This window comes from Tamandua tetradactyla, chromosome 8 (genome assembly GCF_023851605.1).
Source record: "Tamandua tetradactyla isolate mTamTet1 chromosome 8, mTamTet1.pri, whole genome shotgun sequence".
NCBI classification, from domain to species: Eukaryota; Metazoa; Chordata; class Mammalia; order Pilosa; family Myrmecophagidae; genus Tamandua; species Tamandua tetradactyla.
The window spans coordinates 78,680,401-78,704,215 of NC_135334.1; the positions used below are offsets into that span (position 1 = coordinate 78,680,401).

Here is a 23,815-nt window from a genome sequence, read left to right on the forward strand (position 1 = left end):
TAAGAGTGTTAGTGTCTAATATGGGTTTTTTCTCTTCAGGATTTTGCAGGACATAGAATTCTAGGTTAAAATTATGCTGAGTGAGTCCAGCCAAAAACTAAAGAACAGATACTGTATGGCCCCACTGATGTGAACGGACATTCGAGAATAAACTTGGAATATGTCATTGGTAACAGAGACCAGCAGGAGTTAGAAACAGGGTAAGACAATGGGTAATTGGAGCTGAAGGGATACAGACTGTGCAACAGGACTAGATACAAAAACTCAAAAATGGACAGCACAATAATACCTAATTGTAAAGTAATCATGTTAAAACACTGAATGAAGCTGCATCTGAGCTATAGATTTTGTTTGTTTGTTTGTTTGTTTGTTTTTTTACTATTATTATTACTTTTATTTCTTTTCTCTGTATTAACATTCTATATCTTTTTCTGTTGTGTTGCTAGTTCTTCTAAACCAATGCAAATGTACTAAGAAACGATGATCATGCATCTATGTGATGATGTTAAGAATTACTGATTGCATATGTAGAATGGTATGATTTCTAAATGTTGGGTTAATTTCTTTTTTTCCATTAATTAATAAAAAAATTATCTTAACACAAAATTTTGAAGGCATTTCTCTACTGATCTCCATCTTCCATCAAAAACCATTCTGATTTTTGATCTTTTGTACATGTACTGATTTCCTTTTATTTTCTTCATTTTTTTTTTGTATTTGGAATATTTAAGAATATTTTAATATTTCTGTGCTTTGAAATTTCATGGTGATAATAGAGGTGTATGAGAAGGCACATGATTCATTTTACAGACACTTAAAATTCTGTGACCTTTGGTATTGGAAATTGTTCTAATACATATTAACTCTTGATAATTTCTTTCCCACCATTTTCTTCTTATATATTTCTACAACCCTTGTTATTTAGATATTGTATTTCCTGAAATGATCTTCTCTTTTGATTTTTTAAGCTCTTACTTTCCATCTCTCTATTTATCTGCTCCATTTTCTAGGAATGTTACTCAGCTATATCTTCAAAATATCTTGGGTTTTTTTCGTTGTTTATCAAATACAAATTTCCAAGATCTTGTTGTTTTCCAATAATCCTTATACATTTCATAATAATAATTTTAGATATATATGTATATGAATAAGTGAATATTATTTCCATAACTTCTAAGTTTCAATTATTCATTTTATATTATGCCTTTTCATTGCTTTTATTTTGGGTGCTTTTCAAATGTCTGGTAATCCTTGACTGATAATTCATACTACTAAATGAGAAAGGCTGCCTTCCTTTGAGCAAACTTTGGACAGTCTTCTCCTGACTTCAGGTCCCTGACCTCCCTCTCACCCCAGTCACTATTCAGGCACCTAACAGTTGCCTAACTAGAGAGTTCCTTATCTCCCTCTTCCTTGCTCCTGGATTTACAATCTCTAGGTCGCCTAATCAGGGCAGTAGAATATACTCCAAACAAAAGTATTCTAATTCCACACTCAGTAAATCCCTCATCCAGCCCAGTGATCAACCCCCCTCACATCCTTGGTGGCTTTTCCACTAACCCACCCCTTAGCCCTTATAAATTCTGCTGTCCTTTGTCTGGTTGGAGTTGAGTTTAGACTTGATTTCTATTCTCTTTCCATTTCTACAGGAGTCATCTTTCCCTGCTTAACATTTTCTTGTGCAATTTTTCCTCTGACATAAAAAAGAGACTTAAAAGGTTGACTGTAAATTCTGGGTGGAAATTGAGTCCGGTCAATTGGTACAATGTACTTAGAATGCTCAGGGACCACTTCGCTTCACTGAAGCAAAGTATTCATAGGTCTTTTTATGGGACTTTTTAATTTTTCTGAGAATAATCAACCAAAATGCATCCTTGAAGAATATATGGCTGGTTTTCAGTGTTCTTGGAGTTAAATAAGAGAAGAAAACTGTAGATATCACAATGAAATATAAATATTTTAATTCAACCCTCCCACTTATTTTTCAGATGCCTCATCTTTGCCCTTGGCCACCCCTGATTTTTATGCACTGTTAGTATTTGTTAAAGTTTTGCCCAAAATAAACTTCCAGTCGTAAAAGGTTAGTTAACACACAGTTAAAGATAGTATATGAATCAGATATGTCAAATTGTTCCTCATTCAGTCTTTTTATGTATATTGCTATTTTGTTTTTATGTGTTCATACTGAAGGATGATAGAACAGTTATGAAAAAGGCAACTTCTTTTATAAATAATAATGCAAACTATGTTGCTCATATTAATCAAAGGGTTCTTCAAAAACCTTTCTCATATCATTACAAAATCTTGGTGAGGGAATTAGCACAATCTCAGAGAGTAAGAGTTTATAACATACTGTACCCCAACAGAAACATTGAAAAATTGACAAAAACTGACAGAACCAATTTTCTCAAGACTCTAGAAAGCAGGTAAAAGCTTAAAACAACCAAATAAATGCTGAATCTGGAAAAAGGCAACTTAAAGATGGTAAGAAAGCCTTGCATCACTTTTATTATCCCTTCTCCTACCCAACCTTGGTTTGGTACAATATCAGCTTGTGGTGCCATTGTATGTCCTTGGTCCTGATTCCAGAAGGAAGAGAGCCCACCTTATTTACAGTTTGGTGGACATGTATTTCTGTCTCAATTGTCTGGTGACAGCCTGAAAGACTGTCTTTCTCGTCCCAGAACTTACAGTGGTTGGTGAAGCAATAGGTACGGCTGCTAAAACTCTTTAAAAAGAGCAATCAAACATCACTATGTTTGGAATGCCGCATTGTGCGATGGAGACATGCAATTTAGCACCTTTTGGCACAAGTCGCCAAAAAATTCCAGGGAAAATTGGGGCATTAAATTGTGCATGTCCAGTGAAAGATGCATGTTCAGAAAGACAGGTTGCTAAGTGTTCACCATGGCCTGTTATTTAAGTTCTGTGAAAGGCTGACTGAATGCTGAAGAACAGCTCCATCACAGAGCCAGTCTGAAAGTACCAATGAGGTACAATTTTGTTTTTTGTTGCTGTCTTTCTTAACTTCTGGCATTCAAGGAAATCTCTATCATAACATTAAGTGAATATGAGCTAAAGGAATAGAGATTCCACACAACAAGGAATAGTTTTAGCATATGTAATTTGGGAAAATTATAAAACTAGTAGACAACCACAGCTTGCAACAAAAGAAAAATACCCAGCAAATCCTGGAGTAAGGGGATACCTGGTTGCCTAAGAAAGACATTAAAATATTCAAATCTCTATATTTTAGCAAAAATTCACAAGGTATTTTGGAACTGAAAAAGATGACCCACTCAATGGAACAATATAAAGTGACAGACACTGTCCCTGAGAAATCCCAGACACTGGAGTTACTAATCAAAGACATTAAGTCAAGACTCCTAAATAAAGTCAGTGAGCTAAAGAAAATCAGAAAGTCAGGAAAATGATACTTGAAACAAACAGGAATTGAAGAGAAGGCTATTTTTAAAAGAAACCAAAAGCAGAAACTCTGGAGTAGAAAAATACAATGATTGAAATGACATCAAATCACTGGTGAGATTCAATAGCAAAATGGAGTAGGCAGAAGAAAGAATTAGCAAACTTGAAAGCAGGGTAATTAAATTATTCAGCCTAAGAAGCAGAAAGAAAAGAATGAAGAATTGTGAACAGAGTCTAAGGCCCTGTGGGACACCATGAAGGGTCCCAACTCATGCTTTAGGAAAGTACCAAAAGGAGAAGAGAAATAGAGAGGGGTAGAAAGAATATAGGAAGAAATAATGGTTGAAAACTTCTCAAATTTAAAGAGATACATGAATGTTCACATCCAAGAAGCTCAATAAATTCCAAATAAGATGAAAAAAAAAAAGATCCAATAGGGACACATTTTAGTCAAACTGTCAAATGTGAAATAGAGTGAGAATCCTAAAAGCAGCAAGAGAGAGAAGCTTCTTATCATCTACAAGGGATCTTCAATAAGAAGACATATAAAAGGGCAATAAAAGCATGAAAAGATGCTCAATATTGTAAGTCATTAGAAATACTAATCAAAACCACAATGAGATACCACTTTATACCCACCAGGATAGCTATTACTTAAAAAAAATGGAAAATAACAAGTGTTGATGAGAATGTGGAGAAATTAGAACTTTTCAGACATTGCTGGTGATCATGTAAAATGGTTCAGTTGCTGTGGAAAATGGTTTGGTGATTCCTCCAAGTTAAACATAGACATACCATATAATCAAGCAACTCCACTCTTGGGTATATGTCTAAAGGAATTCAGAATAGGGACACAAACAGGTAGTTCTGAAACTACTTTCATGGAAGCATTATTAATAACAGCCAAAAGGTGAAAACAACTCAAGTGTTCATCAACAGATGTATGGACAAACAAATGTGATATACACATAATAGATTAACATTATGTCATAAAAAGTAATAAATTTTGAAATATGAGACAACATGGATGAACCTTGAAAACATTATCCTAAGTGAAATAAGTCAAGCAGAAAGGCTAGATATGGTATGATTCCACTTATAAGAAATTTCTAGAATAAACGAATTTATAGAGATAGAAAATAGAAGTTACCAGAGAATGGAGGGGGTGTGAGGATTAAGAAGTTATAGCCTACTGGATAGAGTTTCTGTTTTTGTTGATGAAAACATTTTGGTAATGGATGATGTGAGTGGTAGCACAACATTGTAAACGTAATTCATGCAACTGAATTATACCTTTAAAATGGTTAACATGACATTTCATGTTACAAATATATGCTACCACAAAGAAAGAAAAAAAACAGAGCAATGAAGGAGCAAACCAAAATCTCAAATTAAGCAAAATGTTAGGAGAAATCAGGAAAAACGTGTAAGGGGAAAGAACAAATGCACTTACTTCTGTCAGGTCAAAATAGAGAAACAATGAACTATTTTCTTCTATTTGCTATATCCTACTCACATCACAGCTGTATTATTAGCTCTGTACTTTTGCATTCCTATATGCTTTGATTCCCATCCCCTCTAACACCCTACCCCCAAAAATCTACTTTCAAATAGAAAGCCTCAACTAGCTCTTGGACAGGATGGTCATTTTTTAAATCTTCTTAAATGAAGTAATTAGAAAAATCTCAGGCTTACAGAGAAGAAAGACACTGTTTTGATTGAGTCAATCTCTTTCACAATATTTATGTCATGATATTATAAAAATATATTTATATTTTTAAATCATCTGCAATTTATAAAAACCCTTCATTATTGGGACAGAGTTATTCATATTTATATCTGTAATATCTAATATGATACCTGGTATTATATGTCAATATATATTTTCTGAGTGAATGAATATATTAAGGAACAAATGTATAAAATTTAATTCTTTACTTCAATGATTATTACACTACGATATTAGTAATATTGCATGCAAAACGTAAAGAGGACAACCAGAAGAAACAAAACTAGAATGTCTACCTCTTAAATGACTAGAAAATACAAATTTCAAAAAAAAATCTCCCTTTATAAAATAGGAAAAATAAAGGGTATACCAATAAAGCAGGAAAAAATAAGGCAGTAGGTGAAGCAATTCTGTAGTTGAAACAATAAAAGTCAATTTATTAAAATACACTACAAATTACTCAAAATTCAAAATGATTTTAAATAAATATATGTTTGTATATATGAAATAAAAATGAGGTACGTCAGAAGGAAAGCGCACTTGAAGTATGTCCATTTTTTTTTTTTTTTAGTAAACAGAAAACGTACCAAACACACCAAAATCAGACCCAGAAATTTGGGAGGAAGTATTAATGTCAGAGAGAGTAGAGATCAAAGCAGGGAAATGTTGGATCCAGACCACTTCTGAGAAATTGCAAATGAAAATCTTGATGGTACAATTAAAGTCGATTGCATCAAATTGTTTTGCTTCAGGTTTGATATTGTTTCTCCACAACCAAAATAACAGAAAATGCTGAAACGCTCTTCTTGACCTTCTGAGTACACTTTTCTTTAACCATATCACAGCTTATTACCTGATTCTCTATATCCTATGTAATCACTGGTCTGGTCCTAAGCAAATAATTGTAAGGCAAAAAAAGCTTTCAATTTGCATTATGGATAAAAGAATAATATGGGTTTACAGTATAAGAATTATGTTTCTTTGAATATCAAAATTGCCATCAAGATTCTTTCTATCAAGCTGGTAAATGAATACTTTATGCTTGTAAACATTACCTTTTTCAGACTGCTTTTATAGATATCATTAAAAGAAAAAATTATAGCAATTCATATACATATATAAATATAAACATATACAAGTACAAATATATATGTACATTTGCATAGATATAATTACACAATTGTCATGGACATAAATAGACTTTTAAATTTATTTCTGATATACATTCAGCTGGCAAATTCCAAATTGTTACAAATAGTTGAAAATATGAGATCAAGACTCTTTTCAACAGTGAATTCTTAACTCTATATATCCATGCATCAGAAGGAAGTAGAGAAATTAGGGAAAATGTACCAAGCTAGAAACTGAAAATAGGATATAAATTTTTGCAATGACTTCTGCTCTATTCTAAACATTACCTATCTGGAAAATGCAATAAATTTCCCATTAATAGTCTTCATATTTCTTTTTTATAGTAATACCTTTATATAACCTGAGCTTGTAATACCAAAATTTAAGTGTTTTCAGTACATTGTAATTTAATATCTTCTGCATGGAGTATTGACTGATATTGTGCTGTGATTGTGGGCATGAATATTTGAATGATAACACTGATATACAAATTTCACCATTTATAAAGTACAACTTGGATATCACCTGATGTCTATCCTTATTCCAAACCTCAAAATCTGTCAATTTGCTTCCTCTCTTGACTTTTCTCAATCCTTAAAACCCATATTTCTCTCTGCAGAAAATAGCAAGTTCATGCTATCCAAAAATGGATGAATTCCAATCATAGCTAAGTCTCTTTAGGAATTCATCAAGAAATTAACTAAGAAAAATTAAACGTTCACATTGATGAATAATCCTTGTAAAGAGCAAAAGTAATCTGACCACTGGCTTTCATGATCAAACCGTTCTCTATCTATTCCCCCATTCCTCCTGTTCATAGGGGTGATTCATACCTGACTTCTACCATGATAGAACCAACACATTCCGTTTCTTTAGGAAAATAGCATAGACATTCACAATAATCATGATAAATTGCCCTAAGCAGAAACATGAGAATTGAGGAAATAATAAGCATTTTCTAAGGAAACCCAACTTCCCACAATATTTCTAACTTCAAACTAAGTACATGGACTCAAACTTGTATTTCTGAGGATATCATCAGCAGTTCATGCACATTCAAAGCTTCTTTCCACTTTATGTTACTTCCTACAAAAGCGCATATCCTTTCATCAGTCTTTTAGTTATGTACTTTAATACCTGATTTTCGGGCTGGCCAGCCAAACAGTGAGCTGATAGCAATCTGCTCCTGCTGCCCAGGGCCTTGGTTGAATAACATCACAATCCTAGAATCAGTGTAGATACAAAGCCCTCTGCCTTTAAATTCCTTGATCTCTTTTTACTCTTGGCCTGAGCCTTTAAAGGAAGATATATATTGTATATCCCAAGGGGATATTTCAGAGCATCTGATACAGAATACTGTTGTGGGAATCCAGCTTATCTCTGTGGAAAGAGGGAACAGAATAAGAACTTTCCATTCTTAATGTGTAAATGATGATACAAAAATATGTAAATACTTTCATTCGTATGTATGTGTGTACTTGTGTGAGATCATTTGTATAGTGTGGAAAGATGAGAATGAATGCAAATTTTTTATTTAAACTTTTATTAAAACAACACACATCCAAATGTACCAGTTTTTACCACATACAAGTGTTTAATTCAGTAGGACTGGTTATATTCATAATATTGTACTACCATCACCAATAATGAATGAACCTTGAAGACATCACGATGGGGAAAATAAACCAAACACTAAAAGAAAAATATTATATGAGTTTGCTCATATGCAATACCTAGAAGAAGCAAAAATTCATGGAAACAGATTGTGGTTTATAAGTTACCAGTGGCCAGGATGGGGGCAGGAAGAATGAGTTACAGTTTAATGGGTGAATAATTTCTGTTAGAAGTGATGAAAAAGTAGGGGTGATGGATATCCATGATGATAGTACATTGTAAAATGCACTGTAAATTGTGGTGGTAGTTCATACTTATTATTACCTTCTTCTACTACCCATTCCATTTTCCCTTTACACTCAGCAAGCATTTGAGCTGACTGTGGTTCTTTTCCAGGTGAGGTGACCCAGACCTTCATTCCTGAAGTTTCTGGGCCCTTGGTAGTTTTGCTTTGATTGGGTTGTTGCAGTTTTTCATTGACTTTAGTCACAGCGCATGGTAGTACTAAGACTCCCAGGGAATCTCCTGTATTTCGGGAAAACTTTATCTAACTCCACTGTGTAGTTGCAGAACTATTTCCCCTTGATAATCAGGATCAATCATCCTTGACAGTACAGTGATTCCCTTTCATGCCTGTTGATTCAATGGCATGAGAAGCCCAGAGTGGCTAGATGTCATTCTTAATTTTCAGTTCAATGCAATCATTGTTTTGTCTCCTAGAATGAGCCCTCCTTCTTTTGGAACTAAGACCTCTAGAACAGAAGAGCTTAAGGTTTCAAGGACAGGAAGCAAATATTTTCCTAGTGGATCCCTAGGGGTGATAATGAGAGGTGCCATTACGTTTTCCACCCCTTGATTCCTGAACCTAAGAATCCTGTTATTGGAGAAACAGCACCATACAGTGGGTGCTGATTCAGAGATACACACCCTCCTGGAGAACATTGTCCAAACTGTGCAATGCATCACCACCTAGCTGGCACTATAAATGGGTCTTAGAAAGGCCATTCCACTGTTATACCAACCCAGAGGACTGTGGATAATGGGGAACATGGCAAGACCAGATAATTCCATGAGCATGTGCCCATTTCCACACTATTTTCTGTGAAGTGAATTCCTTCATCAGAAGCAATACTGTGTGGAATACCATGACAGTGGATAAGGCATTCTGTAAGTCCACAGATAGTAGTTTTTGTGGAAGCATTGTGTGCTGGGTGTGCAAATCCATATCCATAGTATGTGTCTGTTCCAGTTGGAACAAATCACTGTACCCTCCATAATGGGAGTGGTTCCATATAATCAACCTGCCACCAAGTAGCAGGCTGCTCACCTTGAGGAATGGTTCCATACTGGGGACTGAGTGTGGGTCTCTGCTGCTGACATATTGGGCACCCAGCAGTGGCCATAGCCAAGTTGGCCTTGGTTGGGTGGAAGTTCATGTAGTTGAGTCCATGCATAACCTCCATCCCTACCACCATACCCACTTTTTTCATGAACCCGTTGGGCAATGGCAGGAGTTGCTGAGGAAAGAGGATGGTTTATATTGATAAGATGGGTCATTTCATCCACTTGATTATTAAAACCTTCTTCTGGTGAAGTCAGCCTCTCATGTGCATTCGCATGGGAAACAAATATCTCCATGTTCTTTGCCCACTCAAAAAGTTCTATCTGCATGCCTCTTCCCCAGACCTCTTTGTCACCAATTTACTATCATGCTCCTTCCAAGTCCCGGACCCTCCAGCCAAACCATAAGCAAAACCCATGAGTCAGTATACAAATGTACCTCTGGCCAGTTCTCCTTTCAAGCAAAATGAACAACCATGCGCAGTATTCGAAGTTCCGCCCACTAGAAGGATTTCCTCTCACCTCTGTCCTTTAAGGACATTTCAGAATGGGGTTGTAGTGATACAATTGTCCACATCTAGGTGGTATCTGAATAATGTGCAGAACCATCTGTAAACCAGGCTTGAGTTTCCTCTTCCTTTTCCAGAAAACTGACTGTGAAGAACAGCCCAAGAGGCCATCGCTCTGGTCTGGGAAAAAGAAGGTACTGTGGCAGAAATGGGGTCCATGGGCATCTGGGCTCCTTCCTCCTGTAACTTACTTGTGCCTTCAGGACCTGTTTAAGCATTATTTCTAATATTCCATTTCCATTTTCTGATGTAGTGCTGCTGTGCATGCCCAACTTTATGACTTGGTGCGTCAGAAAACACTTAGCTCATGATAGGCAGCTTGGGTCTCATGGTAACTTGGTGGCCCTTAATTAAGCATTCAGTCTCTACTAAGGCCAAGCAGCAGACTCAAACTTGTTTCTCAAAAGGAGAATAGTTATCTTCAGCCTTTGTAAGCTTTGCTCCAAAATCCTAAGGGTCTGCACTGTGATTCTTCTATAGGGGCCTGAGACATGGTCCAGACAACATGCTTATTTTCCACAAACACTTCCAGCACCATTGGTACTTCAGGATCATATGGCTCAAGTGGAAAAGCAGCTTGCTCAGGAGCGTGGAAATGATGCAGAGCCTCCTCTTGTTCAGGTCTCCACTCAAAACTCACACCTTTGCTGGTCACTCGGTAATAGGGTTGGAGTAGCACACACAAATGAGAAGTATGTTGTCTCCAAAATCCAAAGAGCCCAACTAGGCATTGTACCTCTTTTTCAGTCATAAGAGAGGCCAGATGTAACATCTTATCCTTCACATTACAAGTGATATCTCAACATGTTCCACAACCACTGGATACCTAGAATATCACTGTGGTGGCAACCCCTGTATTTTTGTTGGATTTATTTCCCATCCTCTGCCACACAAATGCCTTTTGAATAAGTCTAGAGTAGATGCTATTTCTTGCTCACTAATTCAATAGTATGATATTGTCAATATAATGGACCAGTGTGATGTCTTGCAGGAGGGAGAAATAATATAGTTCCCAGCAGACAAGATTTTGACTTAGGACTGGATAGTTGACATACCTGTGAGGCAGGACAGTGAAAATATACTGCAGGCCTTGCCAGCTGAATGCAAACTGTTTCTGATGGTCCTTACTAACAGCTATTGAGAAAAAAACATTTACCAGATCAATAGCTGCATACCAGGTACCAGGCGATATATTGATTTGCTCAAGCAATGATACCACATCTGGAATAGCAGCTGCAATTGGAGTCACCTCCTGGTTAAATTTACAATAATACACTGTCATCCTCCAAGTCCCATCTGTTTTCTGTGCAGCCCAAATAGGAGAGTTGAGTGCAGATGAGGTAGGAGCCTCCACCCTTACATACTCCAAGTACTTAAGCGTGGCACTAATGTCTGCAAGCCCTCAAGGAATGTGCTAGCGCTTCTAATTCATTATTTTGCTTGTTAGGGGCGGTTCTAGTGTCTTTCACTAGGCCTGTCCTACCATAAACAGCCCTCACTTCATGAATCTGAGAACCAATGTGGGGATTCTGCCAGTTGCTAAGTATGTCGATTCAAATTATGTGTTCTGAAACTGGGGAAATGACCACAGAATGTGTCTGGGGACACATTGGACTCACTGTGAGATGGACCTGAGCTTAAACTCCATCACCCCTTAACCTCCATAAACCTCTACTCTGGTGGACCAGAGTGACATTTTGGGTCTCCTGGAATTAGTGTCACTTCTGAGTCAGTGTCTAATCCCTGAAATACCTGATAATTTCCTGTTCCCCAGTGCACAGTCACCCCTGTAAAAGGCTATGATTTTCCTTGGGAAAGGCTGGGAGGAAGGTTAACAGTGTACATTTTGGTCAACGTAAAAGGGTTCTTCTCCAAGGATACCTGGCCTTCCCCTCATTCAAGGGGTCTTGATCTGTAAACTGTCTCAAGTCTGGGAATTGATTAAGAGGCCTTGACTCTGTTTTTTTTTTTTTTAATTAATTAACGGAAAAAAAGAAATTAACCCAACATTTAGAAATCATACCATTCTACATACGCAATCAGTAATTCTTAACATCGTCACATAGATGCATGATCATCGTTTCTTAGTACATTTGCATCGGTTTAGAAGAACTAGCAACACAACAGAAAAAGATATAGAATGTTAATATAGAGAAAAAAACAAAAGTAATAATAATAGTAAAAAAAAAAAAGACAAACAAACAACCAGACAGACAAAAACAAAAACAAAACAAAACAAACAAACAAACAAAAAACAAAACAAAAAAACAAAAACCTATAGCTCAGATGCAGCTTCATTCAGTGTTTTAACATGATTACTTTACAATTAGGTATTATTGTGCTGTCCATTTTTGAGTTTTTGTATCTAGTCCTGTTGCACAGTCTGTATCCCTTCAGCTCCAATTACCCATTATCTTACCCTGTTTCTAACTCCTGCTGGACTTTGTTACCAATGACATATTCCAAGTTTATTCTCGAATGTCGGTTCACACCAGTGGGACCATACAGTATTTGTCCTTTAGTTTTTGGCTAGACTCACTCAGCATAATGTTCTCTAGGTCCATCCACGTTATTACATGCTTCATAAATTTATCCTGTCTTAAAGCTGCATAATATTCCATCGTATGTATATAGTACAGTTTGTTTAGTCACTCGTCTGTTGATGGACATTTTGGCTGTTTCCATCTCTTTGCAATTGTAAATAACGCTGCTATAAACATTGGTGTGCAAATGTCCGTTTGTGTCTTTGCCCTTAAGTCCTTTGAGTAGATACCCAGCAATGGTATTGCTGGGTCGTATGGCAATTCTATATTCAGCTTTTTGAGGAACTGCCAAACTGCCTTCCACAGTGGTTGCACCATTTGACATTCCCGCCAACAGCGGATAAGGGTACCTCTTTCTCTGCATCCTCTCCAGCACTTGTCATTTTCTGTTTTGTTGATAATGGCCATTCTGGTGGGTGTGAGATGATATCTCATTGTGGTTTTGATTTGCATTTCTCTAATGGCCAGGGACATTGAGCATCTCTTCATGTGCCTTTTGGCCATTTGTATTTCCTCTTCTGATAGGTGTCTGTTCAAGTCTTTTTCCCATTTTGTAATTGGGTTGACTGTCTTTTTATGTTGAGTTGAACAATCTCTTTATAAATTCTGGATACTAGACCTTTATCTGATATGTCATTTCCAAATATTGTCTCCCATTGTGTAGGCTGTCTTTCTACTTTCTTGATGAAGTTCTTTGATGCACAAAAGTGTTTAATTTTGAGGAGCTCCCATTTATTTATTTCCTTCTTCAGTGCTCTTGCTTTAGGTTTAAGGTCCATAAAACCGCCTCCAGTTGTAAGATCCATAAGATATCTCCCAGCATTTTCCTCTAACTGTTTTATGGTCTTAGACCTAATGTTTAGATCTTTGATCCATTTTGAGTTAACTTTTGTATAGGGTGTGAGAGATGGGTCTTCTTTCATTCTTTTGCATATGGATATCCAGTTCTCTAGGCACCATTTATTGAAGAGACTGTTCTGTCCCAGGTGAGTTGGCTTGACTGCCTTATCAAAGATCAAATGTCCATAGATGAGAGGGTCTATATCTGAGCACTCTATTCGATTCCATTGGTCGATATATCTATCTTTATGCCAATACCATGCTGTTTTGACCACTGTGGCTTCATAATATGCCTTAAAGTCAGGCAGCGCTAGACCTCCAGCTTCGTTTTTTTTCCTCAAGATGTTTTTAGCAATTCTGGGCACCCTGCCCTTCCAGATAAATTTGCTTATTGGTTTTTCTATTTCTGAAAAATAAGTTGTTGGGATTTTGATTGGCATTTTTGCAAATCAGGTTAGAGTTCTGTTCACTTGACTTAGTATTCGTCTGCTTATACAGCTCAAACAAGAATTTATTAAACTACCCATCTATTTTACTTCTAGGTATCCCATGATCTACTAGCCAATGTCACAGGTCACTGTGAGTCAGATTATTTTGATTGCTGCTTTGAGTCTGTTGTCCATTATGTTGGTGACATCCACCTTATCAGTGGGGATTAGCTGTCACCACAGGGCTTCTACCCACTTGGGATTTGATCATTCCCATTGTGTTTAAGGATTCCAGATCCTTGGCCTACAGATAAAGGTGACTTCAGAGCTCTTCAGGGAAGATGGAGTTAGTCTCACGAATTTATTTCTCAAGATTCTGGTGAAAGGTGTATCCTCTGGACCTTCCTGAGGTGTGTGAGCAGGTCTTTCAGGATAAATCACTCTAACATTCCCATCTTTCTAATCTTCTGGTTCCTTTCATCTACATTATACCACAGCAGCTCTGGCTTTTCAACCTCAGTTAATGTCAGTCAGCCACCTTTTTTTTTTCCTTTTTTTTATTAATTAAAAAAATTAACAAAACATTTAGAAATCATTCCACTCTACATGTACAATCAGTAATTCTTGATATCATCACATAGTTGCATATTCATTTCTTAGTATGTTTGCATTGATTTAGAAAAAGAAATAAAAAGACAACAGAATAAGAATTAAAACGTTAATAGAGAGAAAAAAAAAAACCTATACCTCACATGCAGCTTCATTCAATGTTTTAACATAATTGCATTACAATTAGGTAGTATTGTGCTGTCCATTTCTGAGTTTTTATATCCAGTCCTGTTGCACAGTCTGTATCCCTTCAAGTCAGCCACCTTTTGATTCATGTTTCAGTCAACCATCCAAAAAAACTCTTAATACCTTTTCTCACAGCTCAAGCTACAACCTTGAATGCAGAATCTCAGCTTAATGGGACCATATCAATAAATTGAGCATGATCCAACTTTATATTCCTTCCACCATTATCCTACACCCTTAATATCCATTCCCACGCATATTCCCCTGATTTATGTCTATATAGATTGGATAACTCAGGCAGTTCTTTTGGAGTTTTTAGCTAGCCTCCTAATGGGTCACACTTTGTATGTCACCTTTCAAGCCTGTTGGTATGTTGGTCTAACTATAGATCTTAAAGGAAAAACAGTTGGTGAGGGTGGGTCATGAAAAGAAATAGAAGTGTCTTTCAAGCCAATTACCTCATGGCATTCCTTTGCAGTTTCATTTGGTGGAAAAGATTAGTCACTCCAGACAGAGAAGTGAGGGCTATTTCCCCAGAGGAGGTAGTTGCAGGGTTAGCAGGCACTGAATGTTAATCTGGTTAGGAAGAGGTTGGATGGAAGACTCCTTTGAGGAGACTTGAAGCTGATAAATTGTTACTTCAAGGCAGAATGTAGGTCAGGAACCTCTTTCCTTATGGCAGATCTATCTAGCAAAGGCTCAGCAGGTTCCAGGGATCCCATCTCCCCATTGTCATCATTATCAAGCTATATATCACCATCCCATATTTCAGAAGCCTATTGTCTTCCAATCAAAGCCCTTACAATTATTTTTTTCCCCAGTGCATACAGAAGTTACGTGGATGCTTTATTGTAGTCTATTAAGTATGCAATAGCACTACGTCTGGAAAAAACAATGTATATGCTTTAACAAAAATAATTTATTGCTAAAAAAATGCTAACCATTATCTTGCTGCACTACCTTACACTTTTATGTTATGGATCATGAACCAACCTTTGCAAGGCTTCAGAGTTTTCTTCCACAGTATCCTCACCTCTCTCAACTTTCATAGAATTGAAGAGCTAGGGCCTTACTCTGGATTAGGCTTTGGATTAAGGGAATTAGCAGTGGTTTGATCTTTTATCCATACCACTAAACCTTTCTCCATATCAACAATAAGGCTGATTTGCTTTCTTATCATTCATGTATTCACTGGAGTAGCACTTTCAATTTCCTTTAAGAACTTTCCTTTGCATTCATAACTTGAAAGTCCTTACTTTAATAGCTGATACCTGCAAGGTTGACATTTTGGTTTATGTTGTAAATCCGGTATTAACAAAATGAGGCTTTGTGTCTGGTTTTCAGAGCTCTCAAGTCTGCAACCAGAGTAAATAAGATTTTCTTTCAGGGCACACATGGAAACTTTCATATCATTCAAATGGAGCTTAAGGCACAAACTTGAAGTCAACTGATAAGATTATGTTGTTATGAGAGGCACACACTAGTTGTTGGCAGATGTAATCAGCCACAGATGCAATCAACTGACTGATGATTTAATACACCAGCCTTCCAGTTTATCCTCCAGCCATGAAATATCCTTGCAGCAATGGTCAGGCCAGTGTTTGCCTGACCAGACAACTGGGTATCACCTCTTGGCCAAGTTGACACCAGAGCCTAGCCATCACACTAAGAAAGTTAAACATTGAATTATCATATAACTTGGCAATTCCACTTCTTGGTATATACCTCCAAAAACTGAAAGCAGGGGCTCGAACAGATATTTGCACACCAATACTCATAGTAGCATTATCCACAATTGCCAAAGGATGGACACACCCAAGTGTGCATCAACCAATGAATGGATAAACAAAATTAGGTATATGCATACAATGGAATATTACTTGGCTATAAAAAGGAATAAAATTCTGATGCATACTAAAACATTATCGAACCCTAAAGAAATCATGTTGAGCGAATAAGACAGACAGAAAAGCAGAAATATTGTATACTCTCATGAATATGAAATGGTTAGACTAAGCAACATTGCCCCTGATTTATAGCTGATTTTCTCACTCGATTCATCAATCAAGCAAAGCCTTCTCTAGTTTTCTGCACTGTGCTGCAATCTGGCTGCCACTCCCAACAGAATTCTTTCACCTGTTTTATATCACAATTGCATCCTGAAACCCAACTCTAGCCCTCACCATTAAAATGTCTTCTAACTTTATCATGTATTGCTCGTGGGATTTAAAATTGGTTTAGCCCCTTTTGTAAGTGTAAGGTAAAGCAGCATGATAACGGTTAGCACTTTTTTAGCACTTTTTTAGCAATGAAGCTATTTCCCTGTATGAATCAAAAACTTTGAAAATATTGTACCATACATTATATTGAGTAAAAATGTAATAGCTGTGAAACTCACTCAACAAAATAATATGCAACCATTGAAATATATAAAAATATTGTAATAGGCTGACATTTGCACATCAGTGTTTATAGCAACATTATTCTTAATAGGCAAAAGGTGGAATCAATCCATGTGTCTATGAGCAGATGAATGGATGAACAAAATGTAGCATATTGACAAAATTCAGGCGTGAAAAGGAATGAAGTTCTGGTACAAGCTACAGCATGGATGATCTCTGAAGACATCGTATTGAGTGAAATAACCCAAATGCAAGATGACAATCATTGTGTGATCTCACCTGGAATAAGTAAAATTCCTCGAGACAGATAGATTATAGGTTACCAGGTGTTCTAGTTTGCTAGCTGCTGGAATGCAATATACCAGAAACGGAATGGCTTTTAACAAGGGGAATTTAATGAGTTGCTAGTTTACAGATCTAAGGCCGAGAAAATGTCCCAATTAAAACAAGTCTATAGAAATGTCCAATCAAAGGCATCCGGGGAAAGATACCTTGGTTCAAGAAGGCCGATGAAGTTCAGGGTTTCTCTCTCATCTGGAAAGGCACATGGTGAACGCAGTCAGGGCTCCTCTCTCGGCTGGACAGGCACATGGCGAATACGGTATCATCTGCTAGCTTTGTCTCCTGGCTTCCTGTTTCATGAAGCTCCCCGGGAGGCGTTTTCCTTCTTCATCTCCAAAGGTCGCTGGCTGGTGGACTTTCTGCTTCGTGGTGCTGCAGCATTCTCTGCTCTCTCTGAGTCTCTCTGAATCTATTTCTCCAAAATGTTTCCTCTTTTATAGGACTCCAGTAAACCAATCAATACCCACTCAAATGGGTGGAGACATATCATCCCCTAATCCAGTTTAACAACCGTTCTTAACTAAATCTCATCAACCAGGGAGATGATCCCATCACAGTCCCAAATACACAGCATTGAATAGAGACTATTCTACCTTTAAGAAATGGGATTTATATTAAAACATGACTTTTCTTAGGGGGCATACTTCCTTTCAAACCAGCACACCAGGAGCCAGATGAGAGGTGAGGAGGTGGGGGTGTAGCTGGGTAGAGGAGAAGAGGGAGTTATTGCTACATGGTTGCAGAGTTTATGTTTAAGGTGATGAAAAAGTTGGGATAATGAATATTGGTGATGGTAGCACAATATTATGAGTGTAATTAATACCACAGAATTGTACAATTGACTGTGGCCAAATTGAGAAAGTTTGAATTGTACATATGTTACTACAATTAAAAAGTTAAAGAATAAACTAAAGTCTGAGTGACAAAGTAAACAACAGATTGAGATCTTTAACACAATAAGATGTATTTAAGTTGAAATACATAAAGTCACTAAATTTACATTTTCAAATATATTCACATATCCCAAAAGATAAGCCAAAACATTGTAGAGAAAGCAAAGGATGAGAAATAGGAGTATAGTCAGAGGGGAAAAATGAAGGTTTGCACTGTCAAAACAGTTTATTGTGAAAAACAAGTATATGGAAACAGTTCTCTGAACCTTAGCTTCACCTTGAGAATATTAGTGTACAGATAATATTTAGGGGCAATGCAACTGAAAAAGAATTCCTAGGAAGAAAATGTAGAAAAAAAATTAGGGCTAAATCCAAAGATATGCCGAATATGTAAAAATCTGGCATAAAGAAAGAGTATCTAGAAAATAAGGATGTAAACAAGTATTCAGCAAAAATAAAGAAAATCATGAAGGTGAATGCTTTTGAAGCAAAAAATGGGAGTATTTCAAGGTATCAGGAATAGTGAATGAAATTCAAGTATTTCTGACAGGTAGTGTTATGTGCACACAGAAAGAGATGCTTGCTTATTAATATGGAAGGCACTGATGAAATTGACAAAAGAAATTTCAGGTGATTGGAGAGAGAGCAGAAAGACAAATCAGAGGAACAGTGATTTGAGAAAAATAGGGGGAGATACATTGACATGTTAAGGAGAACAGGTGATTAAAATAGAGGGCAATTATATTTCAGAGGCAGGATAATTTTTGAAGGCTTTTTGAATGATAGATAATAAAAGATGACTCAAAAAATATTAAATACAATTTGGTGAGAATAATTAACTGAATTAGGGTGAAGCAATGTCATTCTTTTCCATTCAATAGGTGGAAATATGAGTAAAAAATTTATTCTCATATAGTGACATTTTCTGAAACATTAATATAAAACTACTGTTTTCTTTAGTCTCATTTAATGTACAAGGGTTTTTAATATTAGCAAGAAGGAAATTTAATTTTCTTTTTAAATTTCACAATTGAAAATAAGATTATACAAGTATTCTTGCTACCCTCTCATACTGTTTTAATGAAAAAAAAAACTTTTTTCGGTCAAGAGATTTATCATTCTCTGCAGGCCGTGTGCTTTAAAAAGTCCTCTTAAAGGAATCAGAATATGCAATTATTCTGCAGTGAAACAATTATGTTGTGTGGCCTGGTTTAGAGAAAGTTTCTCAACTGAATAGTATAATTCTCATAAGACACCCATAAACAAAAATGTCATTACACTGAAGACTTCATGGAATATTTCCCATCTTCTCCTATAGTAAGAAATCATTGAGAAAAAAGACACCATTTGGTAATGATGAGAAAAATGTAGCAGATATATTCCAGAGGAAAGTAGCAAATGGCTATAATTCTGGAAATTAGAGTCACTGATTTAAAACAGGATCCAGAACAAGATGATCTGGTCCCAGAATGTCTCTTTCAACTTTATTTATTTGTTCATGAAAAACTGACTCATTACTTTTTGTTCAAACAAACTTGGGAAAATAATTGGGGTTGCTTTCCCCAAAAGTGAAAAAGCACGGAGATCAGAGACAAGTTGTGGGTCATACCTGAGATGTTGAGATTCTCAGGACATTTATTTACAATGCACCATTTACCAACCCCCCTTTCCATGGACCAAACAGTACTCCCAGAAACGTTTTATCAGCCACCAAAACAGACAGATAAAAGAAATCCTTCCCTTCTCTTTTAATCCCTAGCAAATGTTTGTTCATATACTGTGGGATTTGGAATCCTTAATTCCTGAAAGAATCTTGAGGACACAGTCTCGTATCTGCTTGGTTTTCACCCCATAAACAACAGGGTTCATTGTGGGAGGCAGGAGCAGATAAATATTTGCCACAATTATGTGGCAAGAAGGAGGGATAATGTGGTCTCCAAAGCGGTGGGAAAAAAAGGAGAAGAAAGCTGGACTGTAGGAGAAGACAATGGCGCAGATGTGGGCAGTGCAGGTGCTGAAGGCCTTCTGCCGAGCATCTGCTGACGAGAGGCTGACCACCGCCCGCAGGATCATGGTGTAGGAGACCGTGATGCACAGAATGTCAAAGCCCCCAATCAAGAGGGCAACCATCAGGCCATACACAGCATTGACCTTGATGTTGCCACACGATAGTTTGGCCACAGACATGTGGTCACAGTAGGTATGGGAAATCACATTGCCTCTGCAATAGGGCAGGCGTTTAGTGAGGAAAGTGAAGGGAATGATGAGCAACATCCCTCTCAGGAAGGTGGCAAGCCCAAGCTTTGCAATGACAGGGTTGGTGAGGATGATAGAGTAACGTAGAGGGTAGCAGATGGCCACGTAGCGGTCCAGGGCCATGAGCATGAGCACCCCGGACTCCATCCCTGTGAAGGTGTGCACAAAGAACATCTGAGCCAGGCATTCATCAAAGCTGATCTCCTTGAAGTGGAACCAGAAGATGCTGAGGGCTTTAGGGATTGTACTAGAGCATATGACAAGGTCAGTGAAGGAAAGCATGGCCAAGAAGTAGTACATGGGCCTGTGCAGGGAGTCTTCATACCGGACGAGGTAGAGGAGGCCACAGTTGCCTACCATGGCCACAACATACATGGAGCAGAATGGAAAGGAAATCCAGACATGCATGTCTTCCAGGCCTGGGATTCCATTCAGAATGAATGATGCTGGTGTCAGGTCTGTTTTATTCAGCATTAGCGTGAGCATCTGTTAGCACCAGTATACATTTAAAAAATTTTATGTGCTTCCTAGAGTAAGAAAAAGAGAAAGGAAAATATAGATTGTTGTCATTGTCTTACCTTCCCTCAACTTTTTTTGATTCCATAGTGCATTTTAATGATAAAGCACCAAGTTTTCTGAGAGACAAAGAATAGCTTTTTATTTGTTTATTTAAGTGTTGTTTATTCAACATTACTGAGCAATATTATAGAGATCCTACGATGTTCCAGTTCTCCTCACCTACATTGACACTACATTAATTTTTAAAAGACATATTTAATTTTAAATATAAAATTAAATGGCTTATATTTATATATAAATAATTAATTTTAATTATTTATATATAATTATATATATTAACAATTTATAATATAAATTTTTAAATTTATATTATAAATTTTTAATCAAGTGTAAATCTTTTCTAATTTTTCTAAAGGGATTTTTGTTAGGATACGTTACTTGACTGTTAATAACTACACATGTTTCCCTTTTTCAGGTGCTGTTCTATGCATTTGGGAGGTATTAAATCATTTATTCCTCAATAGTACTTAGGATCTTACAATGCAGTGTGACGATTTTGATTCAGTCTTCTCACCCTTTAAGATGCTTCATCTTTGATGTTGTCTTTGCTGACGTATATTTATAGTATTGTTTTTAAATTTCTCCCCAGCTGGCCATGAATGGCTAGTTAACATTATTTAGGATGGTGATTATATCAGTGGAATCACATCTTTCCTTTTACTCTATCTTTCTATGAATCTCACTTTTACCATCAAGTACTGCCTTTTAAATTTTCTGGTGTCTGTGAGAAAAATAACAATCTTATTATTAATACACATTAGCAAAGACATTAATATACCTTGCTCAAGTTCTTCTAGTTCTCTATCTAATACTGATCATTCAGTAATATGTTGACGTCTTTAATTTTCATTTCCTTGACCGTTCTGCCTGACCTTTTGGGTTTATGATTTTTATAACTTTAAAAATGGAACTCATTTTCATTGGTTTACAATATAAATACAAATTTCTATGTGATATTTCTAACCATATGTCAAATTTATTTCTAATCCAGGAGCAAAATCATTTTGTCCCGTATTCTGTACTTAAATGTAAACCTTATTTTCAAGTTAACTAAAACATGAAACAATAACCTCTCATTGTTTCACCCATCTCTTTATTTCTCATGCATATTTATTGAACACCTACGGTGTCACAATATGAGGGCCATGACACAGTTTCATTCCTTAAGAATATCAGAGTTTAATAGAGAAATCAGTATGCATATGAATAATCACAGTCAGTGTGACAAGAACTAAAATAGAACATTTGCAAGAACAATGAACAGGAGACTACTAAAGTAGATTTGGATTGTTAGTGATGGAGTGTTTGGAGGAAGAATTGGTTATTGTCAAAATGGGCTATTTTTAAAAGAAGGTATTTGATATCTATTTTGAAGGAAGACAAGTTGTAAGGGAAATACACTTGTGAAATTAATTCCAGGTAGAAAAACCTACATGTGAAAGCATAGGTGTCAGAACAATGAAGTTTAGGTGGGCCACAGTGGCTGGAGCCCCAGGTTTGATTCCCGGTGCCAGCCCATGCAAAAACAAAGACAAAAACAAAAACAATCAAGATTGTGAGAATTAAAAAAAATAATCATGTGCCTGGTAAACCATCAAGTAAATAAGTGCAAATTGAATTTCTCATGACGTAGCAGTATATGGCAAACAGAGGAGCTAAAATTAAAAAGATCAATAATACTGAGAATTGGCAAGGATGTACAGCAAGTGGAAGTCTCACACATGGCTGGTAGGAATATAAATTAGAGCAACTATTTGTGAAGTATCTTGTAACAATAAACATATTCATAACCAACAGTTCCATTCCCAACAAAATGTGTACATACAATCATCAGCACACTAGAACTAGAATGTGTATTGTAGCACTGTTTGTAATAGACTAAAACTTGAAAATACCAAAAATGCCAATCAACAATGGATAAATAAATTTTGGTACACTCCCACAAGGGAGTTCAATGTAACAATGAGAATAAAGGACTACTATGACATGCTATAGTATAGATGAATCTCATAAACATAGCATTAATTTCTAAAATAATTTATAATTTTTATGCCACTTATATAAAATACAAAAATGGGTTGAACTACTTTGATATTAGCCATAAGGCACTGGTTTCCTTTATTGGGAGAGAGTAATAACTAGATTGAAACATAACGAGAAGTCTTGAAAGTTGCTGTTAGAGTTCCTTATCTTAATTTACTTGTAGGGTATATGGGGACTCAGGTTGTAAGAATCCATCAGGATGTAATTTGATTGACTGTACAAGTTTCATATGAATATTATAATTTTAAAAAACAAAAATACTGTCGAGAGGGGCAATGGCAGCTTAGTGGCAGAGATCTTGCCTGCTGTGTGGGAGATCCAGGTTCATTTCCCAGTGCCTGACCACGCAAATATATATATATATATATATATATGCTGAGAGGATTGAATGAAGCAGTATGTCAATTCATCTTATTGTACTTTAGGTATTCAACACCCATATTTTTGTATCCCATTTTGGCAATGCTTACACAAATTAATGCCATAGGAAGCCATTATGTGCCATCAAACGAATGTTCTCCTGTGCCTTGTTAGAAGAAAGATTCCTCCTGCCCTCCATTAATAATAAAATAAACTACTTTAAGATTGTTATCTGATAAGAGAATGCAGTTACACAGAAATTCTACATTATAAAGTAACACCAAGCAATGGCACGTCGTATTTATCAAAAGGTAACTGACTTGTGTTGGAAATGGCAAAGCAACCCACTGTTGAACATGTTAATAAGCATGCGCTTCTAGGACTTCACTTCACATCTTTACAGAATAATAGAGTTATAAAGGGTGCAACAGGAGCACCTGAATACTCAACCTAGTCTCGGGTAAATCAGGGAAATCTTCCAAGAGGAACAGACAAATGCTCTTAGACGGGAAGAATGTTTAGGA

The 23,815-nt window shown here is 36.5% G+C and overlaps 1 protein-coding gene and 1 long non-coding RNA gene across 2 annotated transcripts in view; one reads left to right on the plus strand and one right to left on the minus strand.

The window, feature by feature from the left end:
- Nucleotides 1-23,815, plus strand: part of LOC143643586 (uncharacterized) — a 38,828-nt gene that overhangs the window by 7,693 nt on the left and 7,320 nt on the right. The gene's annotated exons all lie outside the window — the stretch shown is intronic.
- On the minus strand, nucleotides 19,824-20,795 carry LOC143643585 (olfactory receptor 52N4-like). The gene has a single exon (XM_077112196.1). The coding sequence runs from the start codon at nucleotides 20,793-20,795 to the stop codon at nucleotides 19,824-19,826; it is 972 nt and encodes a 323-aa protein (XP_076968311.1).

Coding starts and splice junctions, on each gene's coding strand:
- LOC143643585 (XM_077112196.1), bottom strand. CDS start 20,795: ATGCTCACGCTAATGCTGAATAAAACAGACCTGACACCAGCATCATTC.